Here is a 25,825-nt window from a genome sequence, read left to right as displayed (position 1 = left end):
CATGCCAGCTGTGGAGGACTCGCTGTTCATTTCATCTAACTTCAGCTATCTAAAACTGGGTATCACATTCCTTGGCTTGGTCCTCTCCATGTTCAGCAGCAAGAAACAGGTACCCCCAAGGACAACTCCCCATCCCATCTGTCTGGCAGTCATCTTCCAGAAATGCATTCCCCTTCATGAAGGGAGTGCAGACCCTGCCCAAGATGCCCACTCTTTGGACAGAAATGGCTCATGAACCAAGCCTCTATTTTATGATCTGGAACTGAACCTAGCAGAGCACTGAGCAAGTACTTAATTTTCAATACATAAATAGCTTTTTTATTTCAACTAACCAGATCCTTAAAATGAAGCTATGTTTATTTGGATGAGGGCCTGTCTGAATTTCCTAATTCCCTGGCTCTGCAAACCCATGCACAGCACTCACTCTTGCTCATACCTCATACTCTTGGGACAATTTCAGGTTATCATTAGCTTTGAGATGCTCTGTGTGTTCAGCCAGCTCGGAAACGGGGATTGGTGGGTGGCTGAGCATACCTAAAAGACAAGACAGCAGGAAAAGAATCTCATTTAATAATAATTAAAATTCACAACTGTTGCAACATTTTATAAGAAAGAAGAAACAAGGAAAGAAAAAAAATTACAATGTAAGATCTGCAATGAAAGTAGGGAGGTTAGAAGAGAAGAATTCAGGGCTCGAAATTGTGTCCTTGGAAGTAAAAAATAAAAATCAAGGAAATAAAAAAAAAAAACAGTAAAATGAGAGTGTTTCTGTGATGGCCCCATTTTCAATGTATAAATCAGAGCAAAACCAAAAGGAAAATCTAAAGAGCAGATGCATGTTAGCGATTCCAATAGTGGACTTAAAATGAGCAAACGCTGCCAGAGGAACCTACGCAGCAAATGTTACAGCACCCGCAATGATCATAAACAAACTCCAACACAAAAGAAGGGAAGGGGCAGGGATCCAGCCAACCATGGTGATGTGGGGCAGGGGGAGGGAATGCAGATGGGGGGAAGCAGGGGAGGCTTTTCAGGAATTGTCCTTTGCACAACACTGGCTCTGTAAGCTTCTTGGTGAGCTCATGGAGCGGTGAAGGCTAGACCACTGTGTCCAAGAGGGCAACCAGGTATGGAAACGTCAAGCACTGGCTCCTCATCCTCTCATGGCCGGTGGATGATGTTCCTTCTACAGCACGGCCCGCACACGGCCAGCGCTGCTCGGTCCTCGCCCTCCCTTTCCCACCTATGGGGCAGGCTGTGCCGACCTCGTCGCAGTCTCTGCTGGGGAGGTCATTACCTCTTGTGATGGAGAGGCAAAAGATCCTCTTGCACCCGCTCAGTCTGGGGGATGGGAAACAATTTGCTGAGGAGACCGATGCCTCATGACCCTGGTTTACCTGCTGCCCTTGCAATTCTCACCAACGCTTAGTTGTGCTCATATTGAGGCAGACAGAACTGCCAGGGAACAGGCTCGATCTTCTCTGAGATGTACTGGTAGTGGGAGGGCCACGCTGCATCAGACTGAAGGCACATCTCAGCCACGAATGGGGCTGAGCAGTGAAGGCAGACTGGGTTTTCAGTCTGAAGTGCGATTTGCACATCCTGCTCCGAAAGGGGCAGCTGGAGCTCTGGAAAAAGCAGGGATCCTTCCTGTCCTATCATCTCAAATAGCTACGCTACAAATCAAGGTGGAAAAGCGCTCCGTGCTTTGCTCATCTGCATTGGATCATGTTTTTCCAAAGGCTTCCCATGCTGTCTGCCAGCCGATCCCGCTACGAATGACAGCGGAGAGGCAAGGACAGCAGCATGCTGAGAAGCCCTGGGCAGTGCCCCCAATGAGAAGGAGTGGAGAAGAGATGGAAGCCAGGGAGAATTTCGAGCCCCGTGGGTGTTGGTGTGTGACAAAGCAGCGGCGGTGGCAGCAGCATGGTCAGATACTCTGAAAACTCAGCACAGAGATGGCAAAGCAAGCATGACATCCTCAGTTTTACAGTGACTTCTGGAGAGATGCTGCCTCCCCCAGGCCTGGGGACGGGACGAGTCTGCCACAGAATGGGGACTTGAGCCACCACTCAAACAGGTTTCTCCTAAGCTAACTAGACATCTATTTTCAGCACAAGTAAGTCTGGCTGAAAATAGAAGTGGGGGTGGGAATAGACCAGAATAGCTCACAAAAATAACCCCCAAGTATTCTGGAGGCTGCGCTGGCTCCATTCTACTCTGCGAACTATCAGGGCAGAAAGTCTCTCCCAGCTTATGGAGGAGAAGCTCCTAGTTAATCTTTTGCTGTCCTGTAGCCCATTGCACCTGAAGAAGGATTTTTCCTTTGCTTCCCACCCTGGACTGGAGGGGGGCTGCTGTCCACCCCAGTACCACAGCAACAAATGCAGACTGGGGGCATTTGGGGGAACTAGTCCCCTCTGCCCACGTGGGACAGGAAGGCCACACTGGCTGAGATGCCAGAGATCAGAGACCAAACCAAGTTAATATTATAAACACTCTTCTCAGTGTCTGTCCTTCTGCCTCTGAAAGTAAGGGCTGAAGAGGGCAGCAAACATACCTTGAGCTGTAGCATTAGAGCAAAGCCAAACCCTACTCAGAACAACTTCTGGCAACTCAATAAACCATCTCCAGATCTCTGTAGGTCACCTCCTCACTGATTCCTTCCCCCTGGGCTGGGAGGCAACCGGGCAGCTTTCAGCCCAGCTGCCACCACCTGACTCTGCTGCAAAAAGCTAGAGGTTATTTACTGAAGCGTGCTTAGAAACACAGTGCCGTAAATGAAATCCCAAATGACGAACACATAGGTTAAAAGGAAAAAAAAAGCCACAATCAGAAACCCTGATAATAATGAGCAAGCAAGGAAAAAAAAAAAAAACCATCAGATTCTCTTTGGCTTAGAAGTCACGGAGCAGTACGTGTCGTTCCCTCTGAGCAAGTGGGCTGCATGGGAAAGGCCCACTGTGCCAATCTGGAATGAGAAGTCACATTCCCCTTGAAGGCATTTCACAAGTTTCCTTCACAAAAGCTCGGAGAAAAATCCTCAGCGTGACTGCCTCCTGAAAACCAGCTCTGTCTCTTTGCTGGGGAACATCCTGCCCCCACCTCCAACCCACTGTAAACAGACACTGGCTGAGAGCACATGGGAACTTGCCTTGTTTTGCTGCTGTTAAAGACAGAAATCTCCTTGTCGGATCGATTTCTAGGGCTCTTTATAATAAAAGAAGACCGGAAACCTCTGCAGCGATAAACACTTTCCTGGTCAAAATGCCAAGTGCATCAGGGTTCCCAGTAAGATCCAGGAGGAGTTTGATATTAAACGAGCCAGGAGCAGTACTTCCCGGTGGTACCAGCCAGCACTGATGCGTCAGCTGCAGCAGCTTCTCTTTTGTCTGCTTTAATTCAATAACTTATTTAGACATGAAGGGAAAAGGCTCGCAGGTTCCTCTGCTCAGCAGCCTCCTGGCTACCTGCGGGGCTGCCACCCAGGGAGACGTCCCGCAGCGGTGAGGGTGGCAGAGGGAGCGCTGCCGTGAGCTGAGGTTCAGCCAGGGATCAGTGTGGCTTGGAAAAACACACAAAACCCCTCTGTTACAATGACGGGGGTGAGGGAAGGTGACAGGTGGACTGGGACAGTATTGACAGGAGTATTCAATACCAAAGAGACCAATATTTGGATTAAACTATTCAGAAAAACGTCCCAGCCCTCACATCTCTGAGCACAAGCAGCACCTGTGATTTTTCACGTCAGCTGAAACCTCACATCTACTTCCCTGCCCAGCATTTAAAAAAAAAAAAAAATAAAGTAAGAAAGAAAAAAAAAAAAAATCAAACCCACCCAGCAAAGCTGGGATCTTGGCTTCTAATGGGGATGAAGTCTTTTAGAGCCAGTCTCATCTAACATTTCAATCACTTGAATCTCTCTAATCTTATCACAAAAGACTTGATTCTCTGTGCACCAGCCAACTCGCCAGAAACGTCACCCTAACATCTGTTACATGGGCCAGAGCCCATTTATCCTTGCAAAATCACCATGGCTGGATGGCACTCCGCATGAAACGCAGGGGGTGTGGAGGACCGCGGAGAGGCCTCTGGTCTTTGTGCTCCTGGAACAAGTTGATGCCAAGGAACAGACACCTGCCACAGATGGGAAACGGCCCTTTTCCTCGTCTGACATGAAAAGGTGCCTGTGCAGCTCTTTCCAAAGAGAGGGGATCGTCAGCTGCAGCTCCGTTTTTCTCTTCCTCCACGTTACGAAGCAATGAACACAAAAACACAGGCACACACACATACAATGCTCACACACCGGTGCACAAAAGATTGCTTTCTGCCCATGAATAAGTACGAGGGACATTTAGCCAAGCTTCAGAAATGAAACATCTTCGACAATGGGGAGAAAAGAAAGCCTTGAAACCCAGGTCTTTCTCCTGGGACAGCAAAAGAGACACAGAAGGACGGACAGTGTCCCACGCTGCTACCAGGGGCTCTATTCTTCTGCTGCTGCTACTACCCTCGTCTTGCAAAAGGCCTGTTATTTGATACTGTAAAACTGGAAGCGCAGTTCAGACAAACAGATGGCACAGAAAAGGGATGAGATGGGCAAACACCGCAGGAATACAGAGAATTCGGCAAAAAGAAATAATAATAACAGGAACGAAACAGAATTGGAAAGGAAAGCGACAGAAGAGAAAAAAATTATAATGGGGGGAAAAATGAAACCAACAGGAACAAAAACACACAGGAACTAACTTTCAAAGTCAAACTCAGGGTCACTGAGAGGGCTGCTCAGACCAGAATCTGCAGAAAACAGTAAAAAATAAATAAATAAAATATACACTTTTTTAAAAATTTCATGCTAATAAAAAAAACCAAAAAACAACAAAAATCTAAAGAGGAAAAGAAAGTTATTTTTGTGCTGATTAGGCTAGGACAGGATATCTAAGATGTGCTATGCTTTCCCCTCTCCGAGCTGCACAGATGCTCACGTACTCCCATTCCCACATCCTCCCTCTGTTTTGCTGCTGGGGACAGGATAGAGACTCTCTGCTTGCTGGACCCCGGGTCATCTGGCTGGAGAAGAGCCTACAGGCCCCCTTCTAAACCACAATATATTTAATTCAAATGGCTTTAATTCAGACAACACCTATGGAGTCTTCCCCTGCAAATTGCACCACAATCTCTCCATCACCAACACACTCCAAGCTCTGATTTTCCATCCATTTCCATTTTCACCCAACTGTCTGCAAAATTCTGTGGGAGGCAGGTGACCTACTCTCCCAAATCCTTTAAAACCTTTTACTGCTTTACAAACTACATAGAATAAAGTAGCTAGATAAACACTTTGGCTAGATAAACTTAAAAAGAAAAGGTGACAGCATTTTTCTAAAGCTAGACCGGACAAAGCCAGGCAGTCTTTTGAGATCTGCAGACCTTTGCCTAGTAGAGCCTTAATGGCAGGTCTGCATGTCTTAGCTACCTTTTAAAAGCTTCTTATACCAAGAATTCAGAGGTATAGCATGACCAGAACAGCAGCGTTATCAGAAGACAGACTCACTCATCTATCGATCACATTAACTGAAGCTCGGAAGTGCCCTTAGCTGACTCTGCTGTCCTGTGGGGACCGGGAGAAATACCCAGTAAGGGAACCACATGAAACAGTACTTCCAGCTGCTTCTTAGCACCCAGGCTAAGCTGGATGGCCACAACCTTTTATCTTTATTTTTATCTCAGCATAGGTTTCACATGGGGGAGTGCAGCTCCTTCTCTTGGGTCTCACACCACCACCTGGAGCACCCAGAAGCCAACCTGAACACTCCCAAAGGGAGCTCCTGTTTGCAGCCAGTATATAACACTGAGCCCAGACAAATGCAAACTGCTGCTGAGCTGCAGCTGGGGACACTCAAAAGATCTCAAACACCTTCAGACTCTCCTGCAAGAGCACCACTAAGTAAGAGCTGATTTAAGGACCTAACTGCTGCTGAACTGCTCTACATTCAGTCCCTGCGTGCTGGATTGAACCCACTTCCATTCCTCAGCTGAGACTCAAATGTTCCTGAGCGTGGGCTGATACTAACAGGTTGTTCCTAACTCTTTTTGATATGAAAACCTCAGCTGAATGCTGCCTTTGTGCTTCCCCAAAGATCCCTGCCCTCTGGGTACCTACTGACTTGCCAACCTCACCCTAAGAAAACTCAGACAACGCTAAGGACAGGACTGGAATGGGAAGGGGAAACAGGAGCTGCAGAAACATTACTAACAAGCACAAAACAGCAAAAAAATACAAACAAACTGAAAACAACAGCCAGCCCCCCAAAAGCACAATAAATTCCCTTCCAAATCCTCAAGCACCAGGAACTCGGAGGCAGAGGTGCGTACCAGTGCGCAGGCACTCTTCAGCATTGCCAAGTGTCTGTCTGCGTGAGGACATGCCCGAGCCGGGCTGTGTCAGTGGTGGCTTGCAGAGGTGCCACGCAGGCAGCTTAGACGTGCATGTGCATGGGGACACACGTGTACAGAAAAGAGGGTGCATCGAGCCTCTCTGCCCAGGAGTTAAGCGCAGTTACACGCTAGCTCAGCGGCTGTTTGCAGCGATGGCGTCTGCACTAAGCGAGGAGACGCTGCCTCGTCTGCACGAAGCAACCAGCTGCCTTTCTCTCTCCGTGCAACCCACGGGGCAGGCCTGGCTCCTAACCGGAGTGTTTTGGCATGTACGCAGAAAATGCCAGCTACAGATGTGGCTGGAGCACCGCGTGCTGGGAAGCCTGCCACGCTTCATCTCCACCGCCCCTGGGGATCTCCCAGCGCGAGGCATGGTGCTGCACAGCAGCACTGGTGGTCTGGCAAGCTCGGCACGGCCACGGCACTTGCAGCTGTGTACTTAGCCCAGAATGCACCAATTTGGCTGGGTATCCAGGAAAGCCATTCTTCCTGCCTTGCTAGCGCTGGGTAGAGCCTGTGCAAGGTCCTTGAGGTTTCCCAACATAGGTTTCTTTCAGCAGTCTTGCTTAGAATAGACAAGGCTGGAGGTTCCTTGCTGCATCCTAGGTTAGCACTGGGTCTCAAAGGCAGCACTGCAGCAGCCTTCACGCAGGCAGGAAGGGGCTAAGGGAAGGGCAGTTGCTCCACTCCTGCCTTCCCAGTGAGAAAGGCTGGTTAGCAGCCGGTTACCTGGAGTCTGGAAGTTGATGCGCCTCATTTCCACAGGGTCCTTAGGGTGGTGAGGGGTGATTTCAGCATTGTTCAGGAGGCATTTTGTCCGTGGCTCTGAATCTTTCCGTTTGCTTTAAAAAAAAAAAAAAACAAAAAAAAAACAAAAACGAAAAAACAAAAAGACAAAGCAGCTTAGCTTATGGGCCTTTTAGTCTTTTCAGCTACTCAGGCCACGTTCAGACCTGAACATAGCTACCACCAAAATCAGGGTCAGATGCAGCCAAGGATGTAAGTTACATAAAATGCATTGGAAAAGGGATGAGGTTTGGAAGGTTTTGTCAGTGCTATATTTGATAGGTTTACAACAGCCCAACAGCCCCTCAGCAGCTTTCCAGCAAGTCTGGAAGTTCCCCCTTCTCACAGCAGAAGTACAGACAGGCAGCAAGGAGCAGCTGAGGTGCTGTGAACTTACACCTCAGCCTCCCTGCACAGACAAGCCTCCCCTGAACTCTGCAGAGCTCTGCAAGCAGAAACCTTCCAATTCTGGCCAAGCCATTTTCAGCCTGAAAGAACCAGAGCCAACATAATCATTTGGAAAAGTACAGAATCTCTTGGCCGTGACCTTGGATGTAAAGTACTGATATTGCTCTGTTGGCTTGTTTAGGAGCTCTCAGTGCCTTGCTGCAGACAGGGAAGTCAGAGCAATGGTTTTCAACCTTTTTTGATCTGCAGAACCCTAAAAATCTGGGTTCAAAAAACAGCGTAGACACATCCTCTCCCATCACAGCTGTGCCTGCTGAGATCTGTCTCACCTTCTTGCCAGAAGCTGAAGCCCGCTCCAACCTGCCAGCTGAGCTGCACATGTAAGTGCTTCCTAATATACTTTGCTCAAAATGGGTTAGGTTAGCTGAGGCAGTTGAAAAGTCTTTGCTGACCCGGCTCATTCTCATTGAAAAGAATTTGGAAGCAAAGCCCAGTGCTGATCTCAAGATGTGATAACCTCTGGCGAGGCAACAGTGACAAGCTGGTGGGAGCAGAACTTCTCCAGCAGGCAGAGAATGTGCACCCACACCCTGAGGCTTGCAAATATTGCCCTAGCCCTTCTAGCAAGATGCCAGTAGAACTCCTCGCCTCTCCTGCTTGGGTTGCATGGAAGCCTCCAATAATATGCTTGCAGCAATAATGGCAATTACTTAGGCAGAGAGGAGGTTATTCAGTACATTTTTAGCTGTCTCTTAATGTCATTAATAGCTAGAAGAAGTGGCATGAGCCCTGCCAGCACTGCATGGGGCAGCATTTTGGAATTACACCACTTTGCAATTTGGGAGTAGTTTATTTTTGCTGCAGTTCTGAAACTGCTGTTAATAGTTCATTGGCTAAACCCATCAGTTACTTCCAGTGAAAGCTCTCCCAGCCTTGGAAATGGCTTGAAATAAGTCTGATTTTTGCAGTCATAAACAAACTCTGTTAGAAGTCCCTGGCTGATGGGGCAAGAACAGCTTTTGCAATGGGGCGAGGACAGCTCAGCTGGTGAGATTCTGCTTCCAGTATGCCAGTGGCTCAGGGACAGCCTGTATGGAGCAGTCAGACATGGAGAAAACCCGCTTTTACCTCTGACTGCAACACAAATGGGTGTTTCTCTGCTCCATTAACCCAACATTTTATGAGCCGTTTACTGTCACTGCTGCTCAGCTTGAGAAAGGGCCATTACATTTAGGAATGGACAATCAGGAGAAAGCTGGGCTTTCTTTGCTTTTTCTACCCCAGCTCAAACATGGTCCCATGCTAATCTGACACAGGGTTTCTGTTAGGACAGATCTAACGGTAGGAACTGTACCAACAAAGCCCCATCACCACAGACAGTAAACACTGCCTAACACACAGCAAGAAAGAACCTAAGTAAATGGCAAATCTGGTGCTCTTACCTGTCTGGCTTGCTGTCCAGGAAAGCAGTAAGTGGAGAGAAGACAAGACAAATGTCCAGGTTAGAAAGGACTTGCAGAGGAAAGGGGAAGCATTTGCTCAGCTCTAACCCTGGTAACACAGGTGGAAGGTAGGACCAGCAAAGATTACCCATTTAGATCAGTGCTAATGAACACCAACAAGGACCACCTGAGTCCCTGACCCCAGAGCACCTGTGTGTCTAGCAGCTTCACACATGCTGGGATGCAACAGACATGCCCATGTGCATAAGCAAACACACCTGTGCAGATGAAAGATGGAGCAGGGTTAAGAGACCTCCCTCCATCCTGGGTACTAGATGTCCCAGCTAAGGACACCCCTGCGCTGGCCATAGCTGCCATCCTGCCCCTTTTCTTGATCTGTTTTGCTCAGCATCTGCTTCCCCTCCCGTCCTCTTTCACTGCACAGTGTGGCCTATGTGTGCTCAAAGGGCCCCCATTCCCATGCACGTGCCATGAGCTGCTCAGAAAGCCAAGGAAAAGGGAGAGATTTCCAGGGGTTGTTCCCTCCTCTCTCCTGCAGACTCACATTACACCCTTACTGCTGCTGCTCTTGTGCCCCAACTCCAGCTGAAAACTAGTTTGGGAACAATGGAGGTCTCTGCTGATCCACAGCACAAAGGTGCTTTCTCTGCATCACCCCCGCTGTGCACAGACACACACACAGAGAACACAGGAAGGCGAGCCCGAGGCTGTGAGCAGCTCTTCTGGGGGAGACAGGCAAGAGACCTGACAAACTCACTGCACACATGCCACAACAGACTGTCTACAGACAAGCACAGCTTTACTGAGACTGCTGTGGGGTAGACTCTGAAGCAGCAAGTCCCTGCAACCCACTGCTAATCTCTCCTGTGCCCGTCAGACCCTTCCACTTCAGCACTTGTGCCTTGGGGCTCCTCTCTGTGGTGCTGGTGGAAGGATTTGCCCTTAGCTCACAACTATAGGACCAAGGAGGAAATTCCCTTTAGGGGCTAGAGCTGGGGACATTCAGAATGGTCACAGATCTGGGCAAGAAGCATCTCTTACTTTTTGTAGAGTAGAATGGCAATGACAATGCAGATGATGAACACCACGGCCAGGACGGGACCGATGACCCAGATCAGCCCTTCCTCTCCATCAATGATAGGCTGTGGATCAGGGTTGTCCAGCTGGATGGGGTCGGAGAACGGGCTAGCAGCAAAAGTCTGGAAGACATGAAAGATTGTGGAACACAGTTCAGAGATGGAACGGGGACTGAAAACAATGGGCAAGCACACAGTATTCCACAAGAGAAATTGCTAGAGAGGATGTGAGCTCTCCGCAGCACAAACCAAACAGTAACAGAGAAAATGCCGTCTTCAACCTATAGAAAAAACTCTTGTCTGTGAGCATCCACGTGACAGGTATCTTCCTCCTCCCATGCTCCAGGCAAGACAGACCATTGAGAGATCACATTCACATGAAGTTGTAGACTGCCTTGTGCCTATGGCTCACTTAATCTTGGAGCCGGGAAGGTGCTTTTAGAAAACCAGTTGACTATGCCTCTGTTCCACCACATCCCTGAGCCCTCTCCACTGCCACAAACACACAAACACTTTTTCCAAGCTCTCATGTAAGCATCTGGATTTTGACAGTCAGATGGGATTACAGAGAAAGAGGGAAGGGATTGAAACAAGAATTAACGCTTAGAAACAGTCTGGTCTGGTGACTGAAAAAACCCAACCCTTACAATTAAATATAAATTAATAAAATGCAGTATGTCTCCTCTGCTCCCTCTGCAGTGAGCTGGGCTCTTGAGGAGAATCAGAAGCACATTCAAACCCATCAGAGTCCTAACTAATGGGCTTTGCCTGCTTGTTCTCATGAGTGCTACAATCTACCCACCCCAGGAAGGATGCATTCCCATCTTACATAGAAACAACAGAAACTAAAATACACAGAGGAGAACTGGCATGGCATGGTTTGAGTGAAAAGTCTGGGACAGAACAAGAACAGGTGATCTGCGCTCTGGTCCTTGAACTCTACCAGCTCTCAGCAAGACTGAAATACCGCTACATACTTGGGAGCTGCTGTGAATCCAGACCGTTGTGAGCGAGTATGCAGTACCTTGTTCTAAAGCAGAAATTACCACAAGCTGCAGTAATCCGATTGAGAAACCCATTCAGAAGCGTGTCAGCCTAATCCTTTAATCTCAAATACACAACTAAATATTTATTTGGGAAAAAAACCTCTGAAAACCCTTAATTTCAAATAGCTCCCTGCTACAACTCCATAGGGGGATTTAAAAACAACAAAGTATTAGACTGCTTCCTATTGTGCATGAGGGAGGAGGCAGGTAAATATTAAAACAGTTGTTTTCATAAAGCCAAACACAGCACCACTGAAATCAGCAGAGGTGCTGAAGTGGTAAAGAGCACATGTAGTCTTCCATAAAAAAAATGCTCCCCTCTCTGCTTGGTGGGGAACTTAGTAATGACCAGGGTGTGTGACATGCTGGTCTCAAAGCAGGATGTCTAGGGTCATTGCTCTAAGGAATAAAAGGACAGCCTTTACAAGAAATTACTCTTTGTAAAGGGGTTTGACCTAAGGAACTCTGAACTCGAGTGTAGTCCTGAGTGGATAGTTCAGTACTCCCTATTCTAGACTCAAATCTGGAGCCACAAGTGTAGCAAGTCCTGCCTAGGAAGACCAGCAAAATGCAGAAGCAGTGCACAAATGCTTGCATCATTAGCCTGTCTGCTTGGAAGAGCACAATTGCTGCATGCAGACACAAGCACAAACAGCTCCAATAGCCACATGCAAAAGTTCCACAGCTGGACTGGAAGGTCTTTACAAATTAAAAACCTCAAGCTCTGGCATCTGGTGGGAGAGTTACGGAGAATGCCAGGAGGGCACCAGGACTGCTGGCAGCTCACAAGGGAGCAGTTGCTGTCTCTGGTCAGTAATGGGGACAGAGGGGCACAAGCATCTGAAGAGGGCAAGAGAAAGCAGGCAGCACTTACGGCCTCAGGTTCCTGGAGCACTGCCAGGATGAAGATGACGTATTTCTGCCCTGGCTCTAGGGCTCTGTTCTCGAAGTTGTCGTAGTGCTTCATGTCCCCCAAGATGAAGTGGGAGGGGAGGGAGCGAAAACGGGCAGCGATGTAGGGCTTGGGGAAGTCCAGTTGTCGGGAGTGACGCAGACTTCGGCGTCGGAGCCTGGCAATGTCCTGAACGAGCTGAAGGAAGCAAAGGAACACTCTGAGCCCTGATGCCTTCAGCACCATCAAGGAAGCAGGAAGGAAGAAGAGCCAAACCATCTCACTCAGACTGGCCACACCTTAGCTACTCAGAACGTGGAGCACAGATATCCCACAACCACCCTTCCCAGGCTCTCACATCACCATCCCATCCATTACAGCTGTTTGCTCTCTCCCTACAGCTGGCTTCAGTTTCACCCACACTCACCTCCTCCAGGTCCATCTCCTCAGGGCTGCCCAAGGGGTTGAGGAACTGTCCTCCTCGGGACTTCCTTAGAGGCACCACCACAATGTAGTAAGCCCTAAGAGTTGGGAATAATCAGGATAAATAGAAAGAATTAATCTCCTTCTACAAGCCGCAGAAGAGAGTGCACAAACTGATGTGGAAGGCTAGGTTTGCCCAAACAGCCCCACTGGCCCAACCCAGCAAACCCCTTATTTTTAATTTAGCACAGTTGTTATTGCTGCTCCTCGAGCAAGCTTGGATTCAGTGGCAACCCCGTATTACATGTTTCTTTATTTACTCCCTTTGCATTTTGGCATCCCCTGTTAGCTCTGGGAAGTGGCTCCAAAAGACAACAGTCAGGCAAGGCTGAAAATGCAGGGAACACACCCCCTGCCACTGCCCTTGTGGGTTTCTACTGTGGACTCCAGCCATCAGGGCTGACCCCTGCAACATAAACTGACCACCCCACATCTGCAGTTTAACAGAAACCTACTGGACAGGCACAGAGCTCTTCACATCTGGGAGAATCACCACCACGTTGCCATCAGCATCAGGCTTATGGGTCACCTCTGGCTTCTTTGATAACATGTCAGCAGCGGTCCAGGCAGCGACGTTCTGCTGCAAGCCACCCATGCTATTGCCCCGGTTCATAAGAACGAAATTGTAGAACGTGCGGGGCTTCAGGTTGGTGATGAGTTTCTTGGTGGTGCGGCCGTCCACATCGACATTCAGCCCATTGTACTGGATCTGTGGGAGGCGAAGAGGCAGCAAAGTTGTTGAGAACGTGGGGCACTCAGCTCTGCCGTGCTCCGCCCAGCTCTGCCAGAGCTGGAGCAAACACAGGAATAGGAGTCATTTGAGTGCGAAGCTGTCTGTATCTTGTGCTCACTGCACAAGAGGGTCCCCAAGCATAAGGCAAATGCAAGACAAAGCCTTGAGACTTCTCTGGGAAGAGAAATTTTTATCTGGAAATGGGAAAACTGTAGTAACTTGCCTAGGGAGGCAGTGATTTGGTAACAGAGGTGGGAATGCAACCGAACAGCCCTGATTTTCAGCCCACCTCCGTTGATCTAGTGATTAATCATTAGCTGCCCATATCTGAGGAAAGAATCCAGAATTCCTGCCTCTTACAACCTCTTATTCAAACCAACAGACAAGACTCCCAGGAAACCAGGAAGAAACACAGTTCTGACTCCTCCATTCCACTTGCCTTGTATGGGGTGGGAGAGTTGTAATTCTCAGGAAACTCCCAGCTCAAAAGGACAGATGTCTTTGTCACCATCTTCACCTTGAAGTTTTTGGGTAAAACTGCTGAGAGAAAAGTGAGGAGGAAGGGGAGAAAGGAGAAGAAAAGGCAGCAGAGGGAAGGAAGAGCAAGAAAGAGAAGGAAGAGAACGTCAGGCACTGGCAAAAGGGCCTGCCAGTCTGGGTCTGGCTGCCGCTGCAGGAATGTTCCCTCCTCCACACTTTGCTTGAGTTTTGCCAAGGTCCATCTCCCAGTGCTCCCTGTCCCCAAGCCTAACCCCAGGGAGGGGTGAAGGAGGGTGCGTGGCTTTGCCCACACACTTATGGGTCTGGGTGGCTGCTGCAGGAACGAGGTGCTGGCTTTCTGAGCATGCTCAGGTGAGGAAACCCATCCCAGGTCATGTTTTGAGGTTTTTTCATTTTTCTGTTTTCTTTTGGCTGTTTGCAAAAGCTGAAGAAAATGCTCTTCCCACCTGTATAGCGACTGGCCCCCCACTTCAGGTGCCAGTGAAAGAAGGGTGTCCGGACTTAACTTAGAAGAAAGTGGTAAAAGGGACTTACCTGGCACAAGGCAGAGAGGAGCTGAGGGACTGAGTGTGAAACCAGAGTGCTTTGCATTTACTCACGAGCCTGGCTGAGCCTGGCTTGACCTCTCCAGCTCTCTGCCTCCTGGCACCAGCCCCGGTTACAAGGAGAGAGAGGGAGGAGAAACCGGTAAGTCCTACCTTGATCCAGCTGGAACGTCCGATACTGGACGGTTGGGCTGTACGGCCCGGGGCCTTTACTGGTGTGAGCACGGATTTTAACATCATAGGCGGTGTTGGGTTTGAGGCCGTTGAGGGTGTACGAGTTCTCTGGGGAGGGGGGCAGGTCTTTTTCCAGCGGGTTGCCGGGAGAACCGGCTTCCCGGTAGGCCACGGTGTATTTGATGATGGCTCCATTCCTCTCAGCCAGCACGGGGGGGAGCCAGCCAAACTGGACCGACATGGAAGTGATGTTGCTCGCCTCGAGGATTTGGGGGTAACCCTTGGGGATGTCTTCAGGGGTGGTGAGTTCCTGCACAGCTTCCTCCCCAAAGCCAGCCCGGCTTTTCACGGCCAGCTTGAAAACATACGTGGCGCCCTTGTGGATGCTGGGAGCGGTGTACTTATCCTCCAGGGCCGTGAACTCCAAGGTAGCCAGGGGGTCGACATCCTTGCGGCCAAACTGGAGCCGGTAGCCCATCACCTGGCCTTCCGCATCCAATGGAGGCTCCCATTTCACCAGAAGAGTGTTCTCCTCTGTCTGGTGTACAGACAGGATGGGCTTCCCTGGGACTGGGAGAGAAGAGAGACACCTTCAGTCAAATGTGGGACAGGGTGGCTGGTGAGGAGATGCAGAGACTCTAAAGCTGCAGCAACGGGTTCCTCAAAGCAGCGGCAAGGTCTCAGCTCGACTCTGTGTACTTTAGTGTATCCCCTTGTAAACCAAGCTGCTGCTACCCACCCGCAGTGATGGTCTCTATCAAGTTTAGGAAATGAAGTGCATTGCCAACGTGCCAGCTGCGAGGTACTGACACATTTCTGGATTTCTTTTTTTCCCTTTCCTCAGGATGGAAAGGTGTGCACAGCTCCTCCCTTATCACTGGACCACATACCCTCCCACAGCTGGGAAGAACAAACTCAGGAGTCCTGACTCCCAGCCTCCTGTCCTAATCACCTGAGCAGATTGCTTCCCAGGGCAGGGAAGAGCAAACGCTGGAGTCCCCCAAACTCCCGTCCCCTCTCTCTCTCCATTACACAGCACAACTCATGCAGAAAGAGACTGGAACAGATTGGCTCAGGCTGGGAAGTCCAGAGCAGCTGAGAGTGAAGTAATGAAGGATGGGATAGGAAGTCTGGGCAGCCCGAGGTCCTGAGCAGCAGGCACAAGGCCAGCTAAGCGAGTCTGGCAGGCATCTGATCACCCAGTTGGGTACAGAAAGAAGGAAGCACACAGAGAGTGGAAGCAGAGCCCAAAATCTGTGCGAGGCAGAGGGTAGGGAGAATTGCTGCTTACTCTGTGCAGTTTCTCTCCTCTGGAGGAAGGGAAAAGACAGCTGAATGTCGGTGTGTTTTCAGTTAGCTCCCTCCTTAACACGTCAGTTAGTTCCTCCACATTTGGGGGGATATTGCAGGAGCTCAGCAATGCTGTGCCTCTGTCTAATGAGCCCTGGCACTGCCCAACTGCTAAGCAAGCCCACAGCCACAGTTAAATGACACGTGTAGGCCTAGAGGTTCCTGAAGCTGGAGAAACCAGAGCATTAATTCCAGCAGCTCACGCGTCATTTACACTCAACTCCACTATTACAGATCTAATTTCCTTCTCTCCGCCTTGGTATTTCTTCTGGTTGAACAGGAGGAGGATAGAGAATGGAGTTAGGAGAGATCCCAGCCCACTCTCACAGCACGAGTCTGACCAAGGGTCGGCAGGTTGGAAAGCTGTAGCGCGGCTAACGAAGCGAGCAGGAGGGAGCCTGCAAGGAAGGATGCTGCCTGTGTCAGGGATCCTGGCAGAGCCAAACTGGGGAAACCACTCTGCCTGCTGCATCGACTGACATCTGAACATGGGGATGAGGGGTTGTCTCTGAAACAAATGCTTTATTCATTTCAAACTGCCAAAGAATGGCTAGGGAACAGTGCTGGGAAAGCCTCCCTTGGAAATGCCTAAGAAACACATTAAAGAGAAAAACAATGCCATTACCTTTATGTTTCGGTTTTTGTCACAAATGTTACTATAATCAGCTGAGCTTGAAAATATTACATTTGCACAACAAATATTGTTTAGAAGAAAGGTGAGAAGAAAGTGTGGGGCGGGGGGAAGTGTTTTATTTTGCAATTGGTTTGGACAGTAAAGGAGAAAATTGGATGTATTACCGTATTTAAATTCAGCCCCTAGCCCTGAATGATAAAGAAAGAAATCTCTCCTCTCAGAAGGTATATTGACTCAACACTGCAAGGAAGATAAGAATGTTACAGAGCCATTTGAAAGATTTTTTTTTAAAAATAGCTATTTCAAGTTGGGGGAAATTGAGTTTTGGGTAATAGCTGCTGTGCTGGAGAAAACATCCCTCTGTGACTGATCACCTGCACTGCAAATCCTAATGGGGAGAGATGAGGGAGGGTGACAAGAGAGAGTGACAAGGGAGGGAGGCAGAGAAAAAGGCTCCAGGAGAGAGAAATCAAAAGGGTCGAGAGCCTTGGGAAGAAGGAAATGAGAGGAGAGGACCAGGGAGCTAGTGAGAAGAAACATGGGCAAAGCCGGAGCGGGAAGGAGAAGAGGGCAAGTGAAGGAAAAGGCTTCTGACAGCGCACTGACACTACAAGGTGTGAGGACAGCAGCCTGGATGCTGACATCCAAATGTACCCTGCTGTAACATCTGCAAGAGTTGATGTCCTGGAAAGCAACCTTGTTCTCTTGTGTACCGTTCTCTTAACTAGGCAGGAGAAGCAAGAGAGGAGAGAAAGGCTCAAATCCCATTCACTTGTCTGAACACAAGAACATAAAATGAGATGAAGATGTGAGTTAGGGCAGGGAAAAGGCAAGGGCATGGAGGTCAGCTGCAGCTCCAGCCCTATGTGTTCCAGGCCAGGGCTCCTGAGCCCTCTCTGTCCTGTACACTCAGTTTAGTGTCTGTGCTGCCTCCAGTGCCGGAGCAGAGGTTTCCAGGTTAATTATGCAGTGCTGACTGAAGGCCTTCGATCCCTGCAGAAGCAGAGAGCAATGTCCTTCCAGAAACAAGGGATGATGTCGGTTTATGCAGCTGCTACAAGCAGAGCGAAGATGACTGCCTCAAAACTAAGAAGAAAATAAACAGCCAGGGTTGGGAGGTTAGTAGACAAAGAAAAGAAATGAAAAGGGGGGAAAGCCTTCATCTGACAGCAGGAACAAAAGAAAGAGCATGAGCAAAATGGGGTGAGAGAAGGTAATCACAGTCCAACAAGAGATGGGCTGGACGAGGGACAACTCCAGGTCTAGGCACCGTAGTCTCCCCCCACTGCACAAACCCCTTCCCATACTGCAGAGCAGCGGTTTAGCCGTGAGAGCAGAAACCACAGGAATGCAGATGCTGAGAGGACAGGTGGAGTGTGTACCTCTCCTTTCTGCCTGCAGCACAACTGTTTGGAGGAGCAAAGGATACCCTGTTGCCCTTTGTCATCCCTCTGTTTAGGCCCTGCCATCCTAGCTTGGCACCACATCCTCTGTTCTGAGGCTGACAGATACTTTGCCATAAAGAATAGGTCAAAGGGAGGAATGAATCTGGGTGGTATGTGCAGACAGAGCCCAGGTCCCAGAAATGCTAGCGAGGAAAGGTCAATACTGTCAGTACTTTTCCCTCTGCTACTCCTAAGCAAAGAGGGGTCGTATATTCAGAGACGATACTGGAAGAAGAGTTGGCAGTGTAAGCCACCACTGTCTTCCTGCTGCTTTTCAGATCTTTGCAAGTCAACACCATGACAGCAGACCTCTGGCTCTCCTGTTCCCAAGGGTACCTGTGTGCGCCAACCACCAAAGCTACACAGTCTCTCCAGAGTGTCAGACCAGGCAGAGATTCTCTTTACTTCTGGTGCACTGGAATTTATAGCACAAGAGATTACAAGCAATGAATTCATCCTCTGTTGCATTTCTGAGTGTGTCTGGGCTTTCTGCAGCACTGGACAGAAAAATATGTCATTTAGTGAGAGGTACACGTGAGGAATGAAGGGGTGTCTGCCTCACTAGAAATAATTTTGTCTTCAGGGCAGCATGGTATTTGTTGCGAGTCTGTCCTTCGTGAAGGGAGTGGGATGAAAGAAGCTGCGTCTGGAGAAAACGCTTCTTGGCTTTAGGAAACTGGTGAATCCCAACAGTTCAGGAGAAGACTCTTACCTGCACCCTTTGTGGTGACCACTTTCGGTTTGCTGCGAGCACCATCTCCCTTCATGGTGTAGGCGGCTACGGTAATGGAATATGCAGTCTCAGGCTGGAGCCCAGCAATGATCATTTCCTGTTTGCGAGATTCCAAAGGAAAATCATGTAAATATTCAGGTACATACACAAGGGTAGATCTCTCCTCCTTGCAGGAGTCTCAGCCCTTTTCTAGCATGCAGGAACATTCACTGAATCTGAAATCACAAGACACTCTGGGGCAACTGGGTAGATGTGGCAATTGGCAGGAGGATGAGAGCCACGTTCCCTTAGCGAGATGCACGCACACTCCGGCTACAAACAGTCTCTCTGTAAACACACCATGTCTCTGCAGGGCCCTGGTTCAGTGCGTTCTCTTCCAGATCTACCTCTCACACATTCCCTATCTCAACACAAACTGCTTCAGCCATCAAAACGCTGTTGTGCTCTTCAAAGTGTTCCTCTTCACTATGCAGTCTCAGTGGAGGTCTCAGTGGTTTCAGGGAGATTACATTTTTTTCACCATTTCCCCCCTCCCTTTTCTCCTCAGAGATATTTTTTAATGCCTTCATAATATTAAAGGGATTGCTTTAACGCAAAGTGCAAGACGACATTTTCTGCTTGCACGCTAAAGCTCTCTGCTAAATCCCCAACACCTTCCTTCCTCCACCCTCTATCAGCCTCACCACACCTGGCTCCCAAGAGCTTTTGTTAGAAGACTGGCCTCAAGGATAGCCCTTCCCCATGAAGTATTCAGCCCTTCAAAGGGCTGTGTTGTAAAAGGAATACCCGTGCTAAATCAAACAGGATGAGAGCATATGCAGCAGGGTTTTCTCCAAGGCCCTGAAAAGGAGGGAGATGTGAATGTTGTGCATGTTTTATGGCCTTCCTTTCCCCTCACCCCCCACTGCCCTTTTGTGCTTTCAATATTAAATCTCAGGGCAGCACTTGGGAAGAATTTGCTGGTCCTGAAAACATCTGTATTGCCTTCAGAGCTGAGCAGGGAGTGGAACAGCCAAACTTCAAAACAGTGGGATTTTGATCAACAAGTTTGGAAGCCACTAGCTATAGAGACAGGTCTGTCTTCTAGAAGTCAAGAAACCTGTTCTGCTTTCACACTTGCCACTGAGTTTTATTAAGATTTTAGGCAAGAGACTTTACCTTTCATGTGACTCAGTTTCTCCATCTGTAAAAGAGAGGCCCCTCACTTTTGTAGGGCACTTGGCAATCTCTAGGAGACATGAATACATTCAATTTAGTAGTGCATTATCTTGGGACCCTGCCATTCCAAGAAGGAAATGTTTTCTCCTACTGCTTTGTAGCTGTAAGATCATGGAAAACATTTAGCATTTTAGCAGAAGTAGCAAATGCAAAACAGCCAAGCTGATTTTAAGGTCTACTTAAAAGGTAAAAGCGCCAATAGCGATTCAGTGCTTTGTATCAACAAGTATCTAAGGATCTTGGCCCTTTAAGGGCACAAAGCATTTGTTCATGTCCTGATAGCTTTGGAGTTATGGGGCTTTGATTACCCAATGCTTTTCAGCCTAACTATGTTTTTCAGACACAAGCCAGAGGTGCTTGCAGACCAGCCCATCTTTAAGCATATGTTCAAGGTAGTCCCAAATTCAATGTCCCATCTGCTTCCCCATGGAGGAGCAGCAGACTCATCCTTCCTTCAAAGCCGAGGGAAAAACCCTGCAGCATTGCTGCGTGCTGACAAGCTACACAATCACACAGGGTTGCAGAGCAAAGTGAACAGGGTGGGGACTGTGCATGGGAACACCAACAACAGGCTTTAAAACAGGCACACTGGCACTGCAAAAAAATAAAGGAAAAGGAAAGTATCACACCACAACAGGAAGTGGGAGAAGGGAAGGGACAGAACCAGGATGGGAGGATTTTTACTTTTTTACTTACGTATTCAGCAGTGTCATCTGTTTCCCACTGGGCAGAGAACAAGAGAGGTTTTGCACATGAGAATACAAGAGGGGAAAGAAGGGAAAGACAGAGACACAGCATGAGGAAGGAGTCCCTGAGCAAGCAGCCACACAAGGTCAGAAGTTACCAGGCCAGCATGAAGGAAGAAGTAGAGTGGGAGAAATTAGTAGATTCCACTGTGGCCTTTGCCTGTCTTAAAAGACTTCCCAGACACAGGGAGGATGGATGGTATTTAGTTCAGTGCTGGGACAGCAGTTCATACTCTTCCACAATAGCTACTGTCTGGGAGTGCAAATGAACTGCAGAAAGACAACATATACCTTGTCATAGAGATACTCATCTACTTTCTCCAGCATTATGTTGCTTGGGATGAAACAAGGAGGCTGTAGCACCCACCCCCCCAAACCTTCCACGAGAGGAGACTGGAGCAGGAGGCGAGTCCTTACCTGGGCGTCAGCCAGCATGATATCCTTGATCTGGGGCAGCCCCCTGGCCTCTCCATTCTCCATGCGTACATAGTGGACCTGGTAGCCGCGAATCTGGCCATGCTGGCGGTTCTGGACTGGAGAGCGCCAGAACACTTGGATTGCAGTGGAGTTCAGGACCTCCACCTCCACTTTCCGAGGCGGAGCACTGGGCACTGCGAGGAAGGGAAAAAAGGCATTAAGAGTCACTTGGGGATTTCTGTCTGGAGCCTGTCCACCTATGGGACATACTCACTTCGCCTATGGGACATACTCACTTCACCTATGGGACATACGCACACTGAATCTACAGCCCTGAAAGGTGGCGGAGACTTAACAGTCAAACTAGACATCCCATCATCTGCCATTGCTCTTACTCAGTGAAGCAGGGAAGCAGTTCTGGGGCATCTAATCTGCACGGCTCAGAGATATGCATGGAAATAGGTCCATCTCATAGTCCAGCCAATATTCCATAGGCTCCTTTGTCCCCAGTTAGCTCAGATGGAAGAAACCATATAGTTCCCCATCACATTCTGAGGGCAATGCCAATTTCTAATGAGCCAGAAAAGCTCTGGTCCTGCCTGCGGGATGTTAGGGTGAAGAGGATACGGAGGGGGACTTTCCCTTAGAGTTCCCTTGTCTCTCAGGCAGGGCAGGTGGGTTGGTGGTTACCGCCGCTGCATAATCTCAGGGCAGGAAACAAGAGATGTCTTGGATGGAATTTGGGCTGAATTTTTTGAAATAATAATAATAATAATAATAATAATAATAATAATACAGTGCATGACAGCTTCATCTGCAAGAAAACCATACTTTCTCTGAGCAAGGTATTCCATCCATTTGGATGTGGGCAGATACTCAGGGAAACAGAACCCACACTGGGGACAAACCTGTTGCTTTTTTAAAAATGCTTTTTATTTGGGATGGAGGAAGAAAGTCTGAGAAGTTTGGAATTTATGTATGTTATTCACTTGACCTACATTATTTGTGGGTGTTACCCTCACAGTGAGGGTGCTCTCCCTTCATGCACACATGCACTTTTTTTCCCGGTTTTATTTTACTGTAGAGATACCAGGAAAGTTCAGGTCTTGTTATCTGTGTTTGTGCTAAAAGTCTCTGAGCTGGGCCACTGAACTGGAGTTTAAACTGCTCACTGCTGAAGGTTTTTTCTTCCTTTCTACCACTAACCAAAACTTTGACTTAGAGAGGAGCTAGTAACAAGGAACGTGTGGGAAGAACTCTTAATATTTTAAAACAGTTTCTGGCAGCATCGTCTCCTCTTCTCTGATTTCATTTCCTTGCTGCCTCAGCTGCTTCCCTGCTCAGTAAGAGCATCTCTTCAGGAAAAGCGGTGCAGTCAAGGCTCGGAGACTTGATATTAAAAAACCCCCAGAAATCAAAAAGACCCCCGATGCCAAAGCAGGGAAGGACAACACTACAGACTCCAATTCTCAGAGGGGCTTGGGGAGATGGCAGCAAAGGACGCTGCAGGTCTCGGACCGGAGGCTGTGTTGAGGCCCCATTCAGGCTTTGGTCTTGCACCACACAAGCCGTGAGAAGGGACACGACGTGTCCTCCCCAGTGGGGGAAAAAGCCCACTCCAGGGACACGTATTCATCAGGGGACTCGGGAGAAAACCAGAAAAAGTGCAATTACCATCTTCATCTGTCCGGACGATAACCGGCGAGCTCTCCGGGCCCGGCCCCACCTCCGTATGAGCCACGACAGTGATGCGATACTCTGTCCACTTCTCCAGGGACTCCAGTAGGATCTGACTGGTGGTTGGGGGGATATCATTCACCTCCTTAAGCTCCGTGTCCTCAGAGTCCAGCGCTCGATAGTAGACGCTGTATCCAGCCAGGACGCCATTTTGGCTTTCAGCCGGAGGTGGCCGCCAACTTACCAGAATGGCGGTGGATCTGGTGCTGACGCATTTTACGTCTTGAGGGGGGGGGCAGACGGTTCTACGAGGGGGGAAAATTCAGGAGGGAAAGGGAAGAAGGGGGAAAAAACAAAAGATGGGAAAGATAAAAGAAAAAAAAAGGAAAATGATAACAAAAAAATCTAAAATAAAACGTACAAAAATTTGGTTTAGGAAGATAAAATTAAAAAAGAAGAGAGCTTTTTGTTGTTGTCTTTTTTTTTTTTAAATGAAAAGAAAAAAAAGCCAACGGAAATGAAATGGGGCATCGAAACTGAAATGTTATAAAGCAAAGGACTAAAACAGCAAGCGGGCTAGCCAAGTGGGGGTCCTGCTGCCTCTAGTTATGTGTGGCTGGCACAAAACTAAGCACCCAGCTCTACCCTACAGAAGTCCTTTCCTTTAGCTCCCTGTTTTACAGCAGTCTGGCAAACCCTGCCCTGGCTGGTAAAGCACTTGTTTCCAAACTGCAGTCTCTGGAATCTTGAATTTCTTTGAAGGGATCTGTGAAAAGTAAGAAAAGCAACTCTTTTGCCAGGAGGCTTAAATTTAAGAGTCTCTACCTCCAGATGGGAGTTATTAGTTGTCCACAGACTGAAGGAGGTGAAAAACCATGGGGGTCATGCCCAGGATATTCCCAAGCAATCAGCCCACAATATATGTTTAGATACGAGGGTTTTAGAGAAAAAAGACTTGCAAAGGAGCGAGGCAGCGTGTTTGACAACCAGGTACCCAGTGCGGCTTTCAGAAGTGGCAGCACATCTAAGTCCCAGTGCACTCTCTGCCTAAACTACATCAAGGTATTTCTGGAAGTCCAGGAGGAAACCTTTGGAAGTGAGGCCCTACACAGCCACAGGTTCTCACGGTGGCAGCAGTCAACTGTCTCAGGGCTGATTTTCAGGAGATGGGGAAGGTGTAAACCACAGCTTTCTAGTGCAGGCCTGCTCACTTTGGTGTTTACTGAACTGCAGTAGGTAATTTTTAGCATGGTCTGCTCAGTAGGAAGCAGGACGCTGACACCAGCTCCGTCAGACACTACGTGCCGCGGCGCACACTGCTATGCCACAGCCGTGCCTTGAGATACATGGAAAACTGCAAGAAATACAGGTTTGCTGATGGAGATGCCATGGGTCTGAGACCTTGGCGAAGTTCGGACAAAGAGTCTGCCACTTCTGTATCCCAACTGTAACCTGGTCACTTTGGGAAATCTTAGACCAGACTTCTTTCAATCACTAATTACAATCAATCAGCCCAGGTAAGCAGAGAGAGTGATACATTGTCAAGGCAACTCTGCAAATCTAATCTCACCCGATACAGTCAAACTGCAATAAATAGCTCTTAAGTCTCTACAGACACTGCCAGAAACTGGGCTGTCCTTATAAGCTCCCAAAGCATCACCTGCAAGAAGCACAGGAGTAGATAAATGCTGGTCACCACTTCTCATTTCTCTGTTGCTTTTTAATCAACAAAAAGCTCTTTTACTGAGGAATGATTTTTTCAAACCTCTTACTCCCATCCCTGAGTCACAAACAGATGTTTAGGCCCAGCCTGCCTTGAGGACTCTGCTAAATCAAGTCACGCTCTGCCTAGTTTGCACTGGAGTGAAAGCCACATGCTTTGCATGTGCCTCCATTAAACAGAAGTAAGTGGGTTTTGCAGAAAGGGTAAAGATAGTCCTTATGCTGCAGTGCTGAGCACTCTGTCCAGTAGGACATTTTGAGTGTTGTCCTCCTACTTTCATGCCTTACTGCTACATTTTGGCTGTATTTAAAATGGCAGAACGAAACCCTTATCCTCAGAAATCCCACTGCAGAGGGTGACGATCCCCGGCCATGGCTAGCCACGCAAAATAATACAAAATATGTCAAACAAACAAAACCAAAAGGAACAAACTGGAAAATAAAACATAAATCAAGCCAGTAATTTGAAACAAAAAAACATCAGAAAGGAAATCATAATAATAAAATAATACTGATATAAAAAGTGACTCCTTCCAGAACATTCCCAGTCTGTTTACCTACCTTCCACGCTTCAACTGCTAACTTATAAGACTTTCTTACGAGAGAACAAGAGAATCTGAGCTACGAGGCCAGACCAAGCTCCTGGTGGGTTTCTGCACATGACTGGCTTTTAAAATGCCACCCTGCCCCACTGCTAGCTCCTCCGACTGAGTTACTCCCCCCCCTGCCAGCAGAACCCTAGCTATTGGAGTAACGGCAATTTTGGAGCCCAATCTATTCTCTTTTGCTAAGCTACCTGTACAGAGACCAGAGAGCAGGGCGGCAGATTCCCGCTGATGGATTTCCTTCCCCTTATAGCTCTCTCCATCTGCTGTGATTGATGCAGCACCGACATCTCCAGAACGGAGGTGCACTGCTCCTTCCCACACCCCAGAAGCAACTCAACTCCCTTTCAGGGTACGGAGAAAAAGACTCAACCCTTTTCCAGTGCCTGCCATGATGCTGTTTGCTTCTTTTTTTCTCCCTATCAGGGGCTGGTAGTATTAAAAGCCACCTTTCCTGCTTAGCAGTCCAGCCAAAGCCACCACGGCTGAGAAACCCACTGCAGAGAGGGTCTGACCCTGACCTACCCTTTCCATCCTGAAACTCATTATGAAAGCCCCAGTAAGCAGAGCGGGAGCTCCAGCTGGCACTTGGGTTCACTGTTTGCACTGGCAGCTGCTGCGCGTGGTCACACTCGCTTGCTCACTCACCCTCTACGCTCCAGCACAGGGACCTACCGAGAGGCCCTGGAGCGAGGCCTCCTTTTGGGATGGTTTGCACTTTCTCTGGTCAAAA

The 25,825-nt window shown here is 48.5% G+C and overlaps 1 protein-coding gene across 1 annotated transcript in view; it reads right to left on the bottom strand.

Annotated features, from left to right (window-relative positions):
* Positions 1 to 25,825, bottom strand: part of PTPRS (protein tyrosine phosphatase receptor type S) — a 100,508-nt gene that overhangs the window by 15,629 nt on the left and 59,054 nt on the right. Inside the window, 14 exon segments of the mRNA XM_052800529.1 lie at positions 437 to 534; positions 4,750 to 4,797; positions 7,168 to 7,280; positions 10,137 to 10,294; positions 12,092 to 12,307; positions 12,537 to 12,630; positions 13,048 to 13,301; positions 13,765 to 13,862; positions 14,525 to 15,115; positions 18,687 to 18,804; positions 20,622 to 20,648; positions 21,089 to 21,282; positions 22,763 to 23,057; positions 23,060 to 23,070. Of these exon segments, the coding sequence (XP_052656489.1) occupies positions 437 to 534; positions 4,750 to 4,797; positions 7,168 to 7,280; positions 10,137 to 10,294; positions 12,092 to 12,307; positions 12,537 to 12,630; positions 13,048 to 13,301; positions 13,765 to 13,862; positions 14,525 to 15,115; positions 18,687 to 18,804; positions 20,622 to 20,648; positions 21,089 to 21,282; positions 22,763 to 23,057; positions 23,060 to 23,070 (2,315 nt within the window).

Source organism: Harpia harpyja, chromosome 11 (assembly GCF_026419915.1).
Source record: "Harpia harpyja isolate bHarHar1 chromosome 11, bHarHar1 primary haplotype, whole genome shotgun sequence".
NCBI lineage: Eukaryota > Metazoa > Chordata > Aves > Accipitriformes > Accipitridae > Harpia > Harpia harpyja.
The sequence above is the reverse complement of the archived record's forward strand: the minus strand, read 5'-3'. Positions and strand labels throughout refer to the sequence as shown.